Source organism: Solea solea, chromosome 7 (assembly GCF_958295425.1).
Source record: "Solea solea chromosome 7, fSolSol10.1, whole genome shotgun sequence".
Classification (NCBI taxonomy): domain Eukaryota; kingdom Metazoa; phylum Chordata; class Actinopteri; order Pleuronectiformes; family Soleidae; genus Solea; species Solea solea.
In genome coordinates, this window is record NC_081140.1 from 16,739,420 (window position 1) to 16,753,385 (window position 13,966).

General features: G+C 40.9%; 2 protein-coding genes, 1 long non-coding RNA gene and 2 other non-coding genes across 5 annotated transcripts; 3 read left to right on the top strand and 2 right to left on the bottom strand.

The window, feature by feature from the left end:
* The first annotated feature begins 343 nt into the window (after positions 1 to 343).
* On the top strand, positions 344 to 2,452 carry LOC131462069 (uncharacterized). Its single transcript, XR_009240850.1, has 5 exons — positions 344 to 495; positions 1,248 to 1,291; positions 1,749 to 1,875; positions 2,143 to 2,187; positions 2,262 to 2,452. It is a non-coding gene; the product is annotated as an uncharacterized LOC131462069 (long non-coding RNA).
* On the top strand, positions 1,333 to 1,471 carry LOC131463271 (small nucleolar RNA SNORA15). The gene has a single exon (XR_009240988.1). It is a non-coding gene; the product is annotated as a small nucleolar RNA SNORA15 (small nucleolar RNA).
* On the top strand, positions 1,931 to 2,065 carry LOC131463272 (small nucleolar RNA SNORA15). The gene has a single exon (XR_009240989.1). It is a non-coding gene; the product is annotated as a small nucleolar RNA SNORA15 (small nucleolar RNA).
* A 783-nt stretch (positions 2,453 to 3,235) lies between the features above and the next one.
* LOC131462064 (phosphorylase b kinase gamma catalytic chain, skeletal muscle/heart isoform-like) lies at positions 3,236 to 10,042 on the bottom strand. Its single transcript, XM_058632973.1, has 10 exons — positions 9,716 to 10,042; positions 8,009 to 8,156; positions 6,402 to 6,580; positions 6,046 to 6,100; positions 5,894 to 5,959; positions 5,643 to 5,806; positions 5,031 to 5,121; positions 4,793 to 4,946; positions 4,552 to 4,677; positions 3,236 to 4,096 (listed from the first exon to the last, which is right to left on the bottom strand). Exons 2-10 carry the CDS (start codon positions 8,089 to 8,091, stop codon positions 3,830 to 3,832), a joined length of 1,185 nt encoding a protein of 394 aa, XP_058488956.1. The 5' UTR covers positions 8,092 to 8,156; positions 9,716 to 10,042; the 3' UTR covers positions 3,236 to 3,829.
* A 132-nt stretch (positions 10,043 to 10,174) lies between these two features.
* On the bottom strand, positions 10,175 to 13,733 carry chchd2 (coiled-coil-helix-coiled-coil-helix domain containing 2). The gene is made up of 4 exons (XM_058632976.1): positions 13,573 to 13,733; positions 12,479 to 12,731; positions 10,897 to 11,092; positions 10,175 to 10,539 (listed from the first exon to the last, which is right to left on the bottom strand). The coding sequence occupies exons 1-4, from the start codon at positions 13,620 to 13,622 to the stop codon at positions 10,532 to 10,534; spliced, it is 507 nt and encodes a 168-aa protein (XP_058488959.1). The 5' UTR covers positions 13,623 to 13,733; the 3' UTR covers positions 10,175 to 10,531.
* Between the last annotated feature and the right edge of the window lie 233 nt (positions 13,734 to 13,966).

The following is a 13,966-nucleotide window of genomic DNA, read 5'->3' on the forward strand; positions in this document are numbered from 1 at the left end:
TGATATACTTTTTATCTGCACTGCCCACACTGGTGTCCTTACAAGTCACCTGCCTAGTCTGAAGCCTGTCAGTGACCTGTGGGACAGTTATGTAATTTACAGCCTTGCATTTATACACAGGTGTTCAGAGTGTAAGAATTAGTGACATTTAAAATGTTGAGACAGCAGTTTGCAACAAACAGAGGACACATCCACTCATGCGTCCTTTTGCCATGTGTGTGTGTCAAAGAACTACAGTGTACGGTGATGTAAAATCCTATACAATCCAAAAATCCTATATTGCATGCTTCACTATACACAGGCTGTAAAATTCTCGCCTCCAGGCCAGGCGGTGGCAGTAAAGAGGCTGAAGTCGTTCACAAAGCGACGCCGAAGCAGACAAGGAAGCGGAAGACACTCGCTAATGACCTGACTAACGGCGGCGTGGAGCCATGTGTGGAGAAGGGTCTGCAGCTGGACCTACTTGCATGCGTGGACAGATGCGTGGACCGTGTTGTAAGTGTTTCTCTTTTGTTCTGGGATGCGAATAGAAATGTGAGTTTTTTACGTCAGCACATTTCACTCAAAACGAGCAGGAAAAAAGTCGTTAAAAGGTTTTAGTACACGCGTGAGTTACCGCGTCCTTTAACACGTGGTTAAGGTGCAAGGATCTTTTTTAAAAGCTGTAAGGATTTTTTTAATTAATAAAAGAAGCTAATTTAAAGAAATTACAGGAAATGACTTTTGTTGTATCTATTTCAAGAAGAGTTTGATCTCCCCTTAAGCCTATTATTGGGCTTCAAGCCTCGTGAAATGTGCTCTGCTCTTATATAACTAAATAAATATGTTATTGTGTCTGTAGTGAAATTAACATTATTTGCATGGTCATGTCACAGCAGATGTGGATATAAATGTACTTAGTTGAGCAAAATAAATAAAATATAGTTGTAGAGGGTGGCAGCATAGGAGTCAATGAGGTAGCCAACTGTTGTAGTCATTGGTCAAATCAGGTGTGTTTGCTGATATGTGGTCAGACCATACATCTGTAGGATATTTCATCCATATGTTTTTCTTTTTTTTTTTTTTTTTTTTTTTTTACTTTAAGTAATGCTGCTCACAAACTTTGCTGAAAGTGTTCAGCAGCAGAAATTACTGCTAGTGGTGAACAAATAAAATATGATTTGCACCTACATGGATATATTTTACTTGCTTACTTTCTTTTGTTGATTTGTTGTGTTTGCTGACATAAAACTGATTCTGTGTTGCAGGTGAAGCTTGATCATGATAGAGCTGAAAGGAAAAACATGCAGAGGTAACTACTGTCCTGTTGGTAATAATGTCATGTTTGTTGATGCATGGACGAATTCTGTATTACTCTTGAAATAGTAAATGCAGTCAGACACCATGCTAAATTATTGTTTTCACACACTGACTCAACAACAGGGGAGGATTGCTTGTGATGTGTCCTCACTGTGTCACCGTGAATACAGCCAACTGTTATTGGCTTAAAAAGCCGGTTTGGATGTGATTGTTATTGATCAGTCAAAGTCAATCTTTAGTTCAATATTTACACTGTTACATGTTTAAAACATTGGAGTATTATCACATCAAATTATCATCTATTATACACTTGTGCAAGTATGAGAACTTGAATATATGAACTACATCCAACATTACATTTTTTAAGTTGACATGATAACAAATAAATTGGCTCTAACCAGTAATCCGCTTTATAAACTCATAGCATCTTATATCTTTTTTTTTTTCAGCATGTATCAGAACATATATTGGGGATGACATGCAGTGATACAGGCTTGGTTGTGTTAATCATTGCACATTAATCCAACAAAATGAGACCGCTGTGACCTTCAGCCTGTGACGAGTAACCTGAAGTTGGTATGTTTGTACAAGAATGATACACAACATGATTTTATTTATGTTTCTGATTGAAGCATGGCAGAATTCTGTTCCAGCCTGTATGTGGTGGATACAGTCAGACACCATGCAAAAGTCTCGTCTCATTTCTACTAAATGATAGGATGTGAGCTGTGCTGGGCCTCATCTAACTGCAGGAATGAGTACATTGATGAACATAGAAGATGCATTTTATATTTGAAGTAAGTGTTGGTTTAGATTTTGCTTCTGTTTTGCTAAATTCTGCAGAGCAGCTGGTGATGTGTGGAAAAACTGTGAACTCCTTCGCCCATGGTAAGAAGAGGAATATAAAATGTTTCACTGTTGTCACAGTGTGATCTGTTTAATAAACATTTTTTCATCCACAGCTCCTTCATATAAAGACACTCCCTGCCAGAGGATGATGGAAGTTGTGGATGAGAATGTTTCTCACCTTTTGTATAACTGCAATTGAATTGTATTGGTGTAACTGGAAGATTCAGAAGCATTGAAGAATTTTCCAAAAACAAAGACTTTTACTTTAAATTAAACACACGTTAAAATAAATAACTTGATTGCATATGTTTTACAACTTCCTGTGTAGCTGTTAAAAGTATAGTACATCCTGCATAATGAGCAAATAGCCACACGGTAAACACAAATGTCTGTCATTTGTCACAATATAAAAGGACTGGGCTATATGGACAAACAAGACTGTCATAATAACTTATAAATGTCATATAATTTAAGATCAGTATTTGCTCTAAAAATGTATTTGAAGAAACAAGTTGTGGTTTTAAAGCTTTTATTTAAAACACTATTTACTTCTTGAATCTGAGGCAAAATCATTTGAGTTCTATATAAGCCTTAATTTTGCTTTTATGCCATTTATAAACATTAATCTATTGAACATTTATTAGCCTTACCCACTATTAAAACAGGCTTTGTTTCAGCTGCTAAAACGAGATTTCACAGTTCTACCTGAACAAGTTGACAATGGATAGCTTTGCATTGATCATTTATACAACCAGAAGTCATGGTTGATCTAATGATATTAGGTTGTTTTTGATAAAACAAAATTAGTTAGAAACCATGAATCCAATTACACAGTGCCTTGGGTGATAGTCACTGCTGATTCATAGATTAGTTTAAGTTATCAACTGTAGCTGAAGTTTCTTAGCATATACTGTCATAATGGGTTGTTAAAAATTAATTTCTTTATTCACCGTCATATTACAGACGTTTTTGACAGAATCTTGAGTTGTTTTTGCCACACTTGGTACAATAGTACCATAGTATTGAAAGGAGGCTTTTAAAAATCATTCAATTACCTATCCAACTCAATGAGATACTAAAAATGCTCTATTCTTTTAATAGTTGGTTACCATTTTATTCCTATAATACAATGGAGAGAAGTATAGAAGGCCACATACAGGAATTTCACTTATGGCAGTTATATTACTGAACAAAATGTTCAACGTCAAACGGTCAGCGTGTACACACACTGAAAGTACATTGGTTCGGAAACCTGAAAAGTTGGTTTCCAGTGTGAACCGTATTCCATCAGTGGATGTGTCACTTTAAGCTGTAGGTGTGAGGAGGAAGGAACGACATCATACATGTGAAAATGGCGAATGAAACAAAGAACATGCAGTGGTCTGTAGAAGACACTAAGTGCTTGATGGTGATTTTGGGGCGTCCCCTGATTTCCAGGAGAATTTAACAGAAGGAAAGCTTGCAGAAGCTCAATGTGATCCGCCATGTTGCCACTGCCGTGCTTTCTTCAGCTCACATTGTGCACAGAGCGATGCACGCCACTGATGGTTCTGCTTCACCGGTGAGCACCAAGGTTTCCGAATGAAAACTGCACTGGCGCTTGCTAGAGAGAAAGCACTAATAGAGAACATGTGTTTCACCATTGAACTCCGGCAGATCTGCCCTGAACATGAATTGACCGTTACCAGATGTGCTGCATGGGCTCGTCTGCCTCCACAGATATTGACAGCAGGATTGCCTTTGGAGTGTTCTCGAAAAGTGCTGCTCTGTTTTGCGTTTGACCCTTCTTGACCCAGTGGCCGTAGATCTTGAACGCACAGGCGTCGATGAGTTTGCGGATGGGCTTGACGGCGTACGGGTCGCTCTTGATCACCTCCTTGGTGACGGGCTTGGCACGGCGATAGTTGCAGTAGATCCTCATAGTGGCGAGCACAGTCATGCAAATGACCTGATGGGAGAACATTTCGGTAAACATCACAGAAATGATCCCAGGGAGAAAAAAGTGCAGTATAAGTTTGTTTGCATCAATGTACAGTCCAACATATCCATTCATTCATCCATTTTCTACCACTTTATCCTCCACATGAGGGTCGCGGGGGGGTGAAAGGTGAAATAAGGTGAAAGGCACAGGTAAACAACCATCCACTCTCACACTCTCACCTACAGTGTCCAAATATGTATGTTTTTGGACTGTGAGAAGAAACCGGAGAACCCAATATATCCAATGTCAGGTAAACACTACAACACATCATTATTAACATATTCAACTTTTGTCTCTGCTCAGCTACATTCGAGTGTCTTCTGACTGCATTATGTTTCCAATCAAACCTGTGTGATAAATTGCGTAATAACTCCCTGTAACTGAGCAGAGAAGCAGGTTTCTCAACATGTCTTTGATCTCACCTTGAATCGCCTGTATGGGCTGAACTGCCGCACTTCATGCACCACATACTGTGAAAAGAATGGGTGGTTGAGAGCATCAACGGCTGTGTAACGCTGCCTTGGATCCACCACCAGCATCCGAGTGATCTGAGAAAACATAAAGAGTGTGGCATTGACGATGAGTGAAAACTGGGATTTAGTCAAGTTATTTGATCTGATTCCTTTACTACAGCAACAGTAGAGGTGGGTAACTTAAGCCTACCAAATCTTTAACAGTGTCTGAGCGGTCTTCCCATTCTGGAGATGAGAAGTCGTAACTGCCCGCCAGGATCATACGCAGCATCAGCATCTGTTTCCTGTGCCAGAAGGGTGGAGAGCCAGCGAGCAACGTGTACATGATCACTCCTGAACTCCATCTGTAAACATCAACCACAGGTGAATCAGGCTGCTTTGTTATGTCACTCGACTTTTCACTGTCATTTTAGTCTCTCAGCACTCACATGTCCACAGCAGTCCCATATCCTGCGTGTTCTGTGTCCATGGAGCACTCGATGATCTCAGGCGCGAGATAACCAGGCGTCCCACACACCTCTGCATTACAGACAAGTCAGACTATATATAGACATTCACTTACTGTAAGACACAACACGCCACTCTGTCAGATAGTATACTATCCACACTCTGTCAAACCTTGAAGCAGAAGGCCACACCTGTTAGCTGTACTGTGTCCCTAATAAAATGGCCATTTAATGTACAGTATCCAACAGATGTAGCCAGTGCTGTATGTATGTGTGCTCACTCGCATCTAACATCACATTCTGTATTTATAAACTAAGTAAATAATAGGATGATGCACATCTTTCGTTTCACGTCGGTCTTGCCAGTTCTCTCTGCAAACCATCTGCTGGTTTCTGAGGAGCCTGGTTGGAAAGGTCAGTGTGTTCTGGGTGGCGCTAACGGCAAAAAGAGCTCAGTGTCCTGTTGCATCTTAACCTTTGAGCATGTCAGGCAATCAGTCTCAAGATTCTCCACTGACCACCAGCAACTGTACTGCAAAGTGTACCACGGGTTGTAAACATGGTAAACCAAGATGTTTCTAAGTTCAAAATGACCTTTGAGCTTTTGTTCCGGCCCGATTTGCACCGCAAAGCCAAAGTCGGTGAGCTTGATGTTCATTAAGTCGTCTAAAAGGATGTTCTCAGGCTTCAGGTCCCGGTGGACAATGTTCTGAGCGTGGAGAAATTGGACCACTTCCAGCAGAGCACGCATAATGTTCCTGAAACAACACACACCAAACTCTTTGATCATTTAGGATAGTTCTTTGTTTTTTTTCGGTTTGTCTCAGTTAAATCGTCAAACTCACCTGGTCTCCTTCTCACTCAGAGTAACTTTCTCGGTGAGGTAGTCGAAAAGTTCACCCCTCTTCATCCTGAGTAAAAGAAACGACATAGTTTGAACAGCCGCTGCTTTGTATCTTAAAACGTACTCATGTAAAACTGGAGAACTGACACTCACAGGTCAAAAATCAAGAAGAAGAAGACATTGGACTCATAGCAGTCTTTAAGCTGTACTGGAAAGTGGAGATGCAAATGAAGCACAGTCAGGATTTCATCAAGAAAAGAAAAACACAAATGGGCTTAACCAAGTAGATAATGTGGATCACTTGGGGTCAAATGACAAAACATCGTACAACTGACCCGATCCTGCTGAGCAGGTCAGTTGTAAAATGTGGGACAAAGGTCAAACAATATCTGTATGCTTTGTACAAGCAATAATAGGACTACTATTAATCGGATCTTTTCTGATTCGAATATAATGTTTTAGTAAAGCTGCTGATGCACAGTTTTGATCTGCATGAGAAGTGTTCTCACTGATGTTGTCCTTTCCGCAGACTTTCTTGAGGATGTCGATCTCCTTCGTCGTCGCCTCCCTGATCTCCTCAATCTCCTCCGGAGTCGTCTTGTCGGAGGGGGTGATGTCAATGATCTTCACCGCGTATTCCTGAGACGTGCGCTTGTCGATGCAGCGGCGCACCACACTGCTCACTCCCCTGAGGAGGACACACACACACACACACAAGCTTCTTTCTAACTTCAGAGATTTGTGTTTGGACAGCTTTAAACACAAAACATGTTTGTGTTTTAAAAAAGAAAAAACTGGAAAAACATGTTTAATTACATGTTTTCCCGTTCTTTTAAAATCCATGTATTTTAAAACTCAACATCCATGTGATTGACCGATATTACGTCTTTGCATTCACAAGAAGTTGCACAAGTAAAATTCAGAATGTTTGAACCTGATCGGTGTGAAAGTCAAAGTATATAAACATAAAAAAGAATGTGTCTTGAATTTATAGGTACAGTGTGTTTAGCAACACCTCCTGTTAGATAACATTTCATCTCATCCTTCCCCTCCAAGCATGTAGGAGAGCCTATGGTAGCCTTTTGTTCATCATTTAAAACTCAAAAGATATTATGTTTGTTCAATAAAACATGGCGGTCCAACATGGCGACCTTCATAGAGAAGACGTGCTGCTAACATAAATGTAAATGGTGCATTCTGTGCACTTAAAAAAACAAAACAGAACATAAAATGTAGATTACATTTACATTACACACTCAACCTTTAAGTAAATGACATTCACATCCTTTGTGACACAAACCTAAAGGTGACCGACACAAAGACATTAAACTAAATCTCCGTCCCCCAAGTGTCAATGTGACTGAACCATGTGAAGAATATGAGCAGATAAACACACTGACGTCCACATCCGGTGACCCCGTGACCTGCATGTGAGACGAGAAGAGGAAATTGGACAATGTTTGTGTCCCAGGCTGCTCTCAACACTGCACCCTTTGTGCAGAGCATGTGGATGTTGATGAACGTACACGGCAAGAACACAGCAAGGTTATATAACAGCACCACCACTCCACATATGGGGAGGAATGACAATGAGGAGGCTCTGGCACAGTGAGTGGACATTTTCTCAGAGGAAACCCTCTAGCTCGTTTTTATCTCCTGCTGTCCAGAGTTAGTGAAACTTATAGTATGTGCTGAGTGTGTGGCATCATATTTAACATAAATACAAGCGCAGCTTCAGTCTTCTGAAGAACCTCTCAGCACTACACTAAAGTGTATTTCCCAAAATCTCAAAAACTATTCCTTTAGAATAAATCACGGGGCCACACGGTTGGTGTAGTGTTCTCCCCCTGTGTGTGGGTTTTCTCCGGGTTCTCGGGTTTCCTCCCATAGTCCAAAAACATGCAATATGGGGGATTAGGTAAACTGGACACTCTAAATTGACTGTAAGTGTGAGAGGGGATGGTTGTTTGTCTCTATGTGTCCATGTGATGGACGGGCAATCTGCCACAGTGCCCCCTGCGACCCTCATGTGGAGGATAAAGAGGTAAAAGATGGATGGATGGAGATAAAACTGTCCAATCACAACAATGCTGTGTGGTGTGAGAACAAAACATACCTTCCAAGAATCTCCTTGGGCTCATATTTGTCATAGAACTCCTGGGCTCCGACCCAGTCTGGGATCTCATCCTCTTTGGTCATGATGGAGCGATGCTGATTCACCACCACAGACTGAAAACCTCTCTCCTGTCACAGCTCACAACAGGCTGATGGACAGACAACACAGCAACAACATTGAGACAATACTGATCTGTGACACTCATTTTTTACCAGAGCTGGAGGTCAATGATTAAGTGTGAAGAAGATGTCTGGCAGTAGTGGACAGATTGTTCAGCTGGCAGAAATGGATTCTGTCATATGTTATACAGAAATGTATACTTTGTTTGCTGCTGATTCTCCACTGTTAGAAGTGGCTGCTGTTGAATATCAGTGTAAACAGATCTGACTGAGTCTTCAGATGCTGGTTTGAACACGCAAACCATTTGAGGACATTCTCTGTTTTTGCTTAGAGAACTGTAAAGAAGGCTTGATCTATTTTTACTTTTCTTGTAACATTTAACGTTTCATGGGTCAAACTGTGCAGATTTGAACTGATAAATGTTTCTTTTGTGTGTCATTGGTTTACATCTGTAGACAATAAAGTCCAGACATTTAGGTTCTGTCTGTCTGTTCTCTGTACTGTAGACTGCTCTTTGTTCCTGTGTGTTTGATTTTACTGGACTATGAGTCTGGAACAAAGTCTGAATCAAATTGAATTATTATCAATTTTTATACAATTTTTCAGACCCAAGCATATACAGGACCAGTTTACATGGTCAGGTGTGTCACTGCTTGTCTTGTGTCTATTGTTATTTATTAGTGCCTGCTGCTGCAAACCACACTAGTCAGAACTCACCTCAACACCAACTCACAGAACCGCAGCCCTCCTTAAAAAGTGTGGACTGTACTATATTATATAATGAATACTACTATACTACAGTATACTGTAGTGTAGGGTGGTCTACTACTAGGTTACCTTCGACTGGAGGGGCTCCAGACAACCACAAAGGAAAAACATAAATACATGAGTACAGAGCAACTGTTGTGTTCACTTCAGGTAACTTCAGACGTGTCAAATGTGGGGGACCTGGGGCAACAAAATGCATAGGGCCGGCCCTGGGTCTACTGTAGTGCGTATCAGTCACCGCCACGAGTCCCCACACCACGCGGACATACAGGAGTGACGGTGCTTCGGCGATAACTGTCGTGTCTGGGTTTACCAATAGAGACGGGTGCTAGCAGGCTAATGCTATCATACGAACTTAGACCGGGAGACTCCTAGAAGACAAAATGCCACGAACCATGATCCGGGCTGCACGCGCTGTGCAGTGTGGGCATGTGTGTGTGTGAGAGAGCGAGCTGCGGGACAGGGACATGAATGGACGGAACGACATCAGTGTTAACCTCAAATGGGCCGGTTCGGAATGGCATGCCCAGACCTGCTCGAGAGGATGTGCCCTGGAATCAACAGCTGATCTTAACTTTGTTCTTACAGTCGGTTTATGAGTGTATTTTTCTTGATTATTATTCGTTTTCCTTCTCAGTAAAACAGTGTAGTTTTGCAGTTGCATAATCTCACAGACAGTTTTGGACCTGCTAGTGTTCAGACATAGCGCAGAGTGCAGACTAACAACGTATCAACTGTCTCCTCATCATCCTCCCTCTCTATTCGACCTTTAGTGGGATCCAACACAGTGGGAAAAAAACAGCAGGCAGGTTCACTCACCGTGTTCTGTTCCGTTCCGCTCAGTTATTATCCATCACCAGAATTCGCTCTGTGCTCACCACGGTGTCAGAGGAAGAAGCGGACGCACTGAGGTCCAGTCTGGTGCGGGTTTGCGCAGCCGCTGGCCGCGGTCTTTGCACAGGGTGAACTTTAATGTCAAACGCCAAAAATAAATAGTTGCTTCCGCAGCAGAAGACTCTGATGAACCCGTGTCCGCTCGAACCCAGACCGGCCGTTTATTGCATTACGGAACCAGCTTCACACTTAAGTAGACCTACAACCTTCAGCCAGTGCTTTCGCAGTGAGAGGCTGCAGAGTGACAGGACAGGTGCTCTTCCTGTTCAGCAGCACTCAAAGTCTAATTAAAGACACAGGAAGTAAAAATAGAAATGTTTCTTGAAGAGTCCAGTGTGATAATGGGAGGTCTTGGCAGGTGATGAAAGAACACAGTGTAGTCACTCATGAGCCAAGTGCTTTATTATTTTTAAAACTACAAGCATGTTACAATAAAACTGCAAACTTTAATCCAGAAGAGAGACTGGGTAATTCACAAGTTGATGGTGAGCTACTTGTAATGCATTTCACAACAGGAGGAAATTGGTCAAAACCAGTCAAAACCACTAAAGAAATAACAAATGAAATCAACTCAACACATATAAACATTATTTATAAGACTATGATTACAACTTCGGTGTGATGATAATCAACTGATAAAAGTAAAGCATGTTTGTAGTTTTCTTGTGAATCACAGCCTCAGTTATCCAGGATGGTTGTTAATTGCAGATTTCCGGTGACTGCTGTTCACTCTCCAATTCACTACAAACCTGCGGAGACAAGAAAGGTTTAAGTTTTGTCCAATTAAAAAGGAAGTAAACAAGAGAGACTCCACCAAAAAGTCATATTAAAACGATAATGTACAGGGTCCAGTGTGTATAATTTACTGTAGAGGGGCTCTATCAATAGAAGTAAAGTGCAACATGCTTTAAAATGTTTTCAGATGTTTGTAGATGCCACCAGAGTCTACACACTGGACATGACAGCCTCTTTTTACCCCTCACGTTTATTTGTGTGCTAACATAACTTAAGAAAGACACATGATGCTATACAACCAATCAATACACTAGAAGCCAAATTTAAGCCCAACAGTGAGATAGATGTAATAGAAGTGATGTCAAACTCACCATTAGCAAACTTGCACTGTTTGAGTACTTCACTAAATCCCTCGCAGAGCTTGAAGTCACTCTGGTTTTGGGCACACTCTATGAACTGCTTTAGCTCGTAGGAGCAGGCCTGCTGCTGCTGCTGCTGAGGAGCCTGCTGTTGGTACATGTACGGCTGCTGCTGCTGCTGCTGAGGAGCCTGCTGCTGGTACGGTTCCTGAAAGACATCACGGCACATACTGTGATTATTCAGACTTTGTGCAGTGTAGCCTGTTGATGCAAGAATTTCCAGGCTTCCAGATTTTCTTTTTCCTTTTTCCAGGGCAAATGTATTTATTCATGGCTATCTAGAGGTGAAGTGGATTTCTCCAAAAACGTTTCAGATTCCAACCATTCTCGGTCAACATCCGTTGCAGTATCTCACCATCTCACTCATGTTTTAGAGATCTGGGGTTCCTTAGCCTCAAGTTCACTGCTCTTATACTTCAGCCTTGCCACAACATGCCATCACAAACAACATACCTCATTGTGTGAACTCATATGACAATGGCTTGAGTGTAATGGACATTCATTTATTTAAAAGTTACACACTGCAGCTTTAAGCTTTAAGAACAGGCTAGTACACCCAAAAACATTTGTTTTACAATTACTTAAAATATTGAATCTAAAATACTGCCATTTTTGTAAAAAAATCAAGTTTGAACACAAGTAATGATTAATACAAAAGGGTGAGCAATTCCCAAAGTGGGGCAGTGGCCCCCCCTAGTGGGCTGTGATGGTGCTGCATGTGGGCAGTTTTATAATTTGTTTTCAATTGGTGTAAAATATGCACAGCAGATTTTAAGAAATACTCATAAGGAATAAAACAAATCCATGTTATTTTGCCTATGGAGCCAAAAGAAGGATAAGCAAGTGAATGGCATGAGACAAAGTTCAATTGACATGTTCTGCCTGTTGAAGTTCACTTCTTCATACTACTTCAACTACTTCATGTTGATGTTGGGTTTAATATTATGACATTGTATGTGTAAATATCCCAGTCAACATACAGAGCTAACATATCAGTATTTGCACTCCAAGTTAACTTGATCATTTTTATAAATAGTAAATTGTTATTTATGATGATGGATAATTACACACTTTGAGAGTGAACAGTTTGTTGTGACACTAAACCTTTCAAATATTTAATGGAGGCTTAGAGGATTTTCAGATTTCAGTTTGGGAATGGCTGAACTGGGTGATTATTTGAAAATATATTTGCTATAAAACTAAAACTACGTCCTCCACAGAAAATACTGCATTCTTTCATCATCTTGCATCCGTGGTGAACAGAAAGGCAAATCAAAAATAATCCATCACTTATCAAGAAGCACTAACTCTTCATATGGTCTCACTGAAAACAAAATTACCTAGTAAAGTTATGTTCAAATGTCATTGTACTCCTTTATTCAGTGCATGTGATTGTATGAATTGACAAGTGGATATCATCAAATGTGATGCAACCTCAAAACACACACACACCTGTTGTTCATTCCCACTGACCTACCTATCATGACTAATCTGCCTTGATGCTATTCCAGTCATATGACCACAGCTTGCTTACCTGGTATGTGACGTCGGGCTTGGCAGGTTCTGAGTTTCCTCCACCAAAGCCTCCAGTCATGGCGTGACCGATGGTGTGTCCGACTGCAGAGCCCACTGCCACACCAGCGGCTGTGGTTGCCATCTGTGCAAACATTCCTGGCTGCCTGGGTGCCGCAGGAGCACCCACCGCTGACGGGGGAGCCTGCATTGGTGCTGGTGCATACGAGGGAGGTGGTGCAGCCCGGGCCATAGGTGGTGGTGATGGTGCCCGGCTGTAAAGACACATTTTGATTTTTAGAGCTGCTTTCAAAAGCGGCCAGTACCTAGAAAGTACCTGAATTTCTATTCATTTAATAATTATAAATGAGACCTTAGTGCTCACAGATCCTTAAAACAAATTAAATGATGTGGATACGGTGACAGCACAACATAATAAACATGTGTACACATTCATATGGACACTACTTTAATGCGTATACTACAAGGACTATGATTCTCCCTATGACAGTCAGCTGGGATTGCGCCCCCATGACCCTCATGTGGAGGATAAAGTGGAGGCACATGAGGTCACTTTGAGTAAGTGTTATGACATTTCCTGTGGTTCATTTGAGATTAAGATATATGTTTAAAAAACGTGGACTAAAATCTTGAGACATGAAGGCAAAACGGATGTAATTAAGTATACCATTCTTATGTGGAGCAGTCACTTCTGAAAACGAGAAAACATTTAACAAATATTACGGAGAATACATTTAACAAATACCAAATATCATAAACTACGTGTATGTGGAACATACGAGTCCCAACCGTTACTATTTACTAGCAGGTTTGTGGGGAACTTAATTTGTAAATTGTGTCAATTATTTAACCAGTGACGCCACAAACAATGGAACACTGTGACCTTTACCTTTCTAAATGAATGATTCTCGGTTAGGCAAAATATATGTGACATTTAAAATGTACAAAAACTAAAAACGTACATTTAACAGGTTTGGTGAGGTTGTTCATACCTGCGTATAGTTTAACATGCGGTAACATATTAAGTCACTAGCATGCTCGCCTCACTTCGCCACAACAACCATACCCAACAAATGACACTAAAAACGCCCTTACCTGGCTGGAGGGGACATCCTGGATGTTCGGCTTCTGCTTCCTCTCGGCATGTTTGATATTATTTAGTGTATATATTCAGTAATAACCACAGACACAACGTTCAGTAACTGTCACGCTAATTCGACCTTTGGTAAATCCGGATCTTTCTGTGTGTTACATCATGTATCTCCCGGATAACTTCCTGTATGACGGAACCAACGCGGAAGCTTCATCAGTCGCACGATGAAGATGCAGAAAGGCAAGCAGGTTAGAGGCCCTAACACAGAAAAGGTTAAATATTTATGAACATAATATTTATTAACATAATGTATATGTGTATATATATATATATATATATCATAAAATTACAATAGTACCAAGAATGTTCGGAACGAGTTTCGATGTAATAATTGTT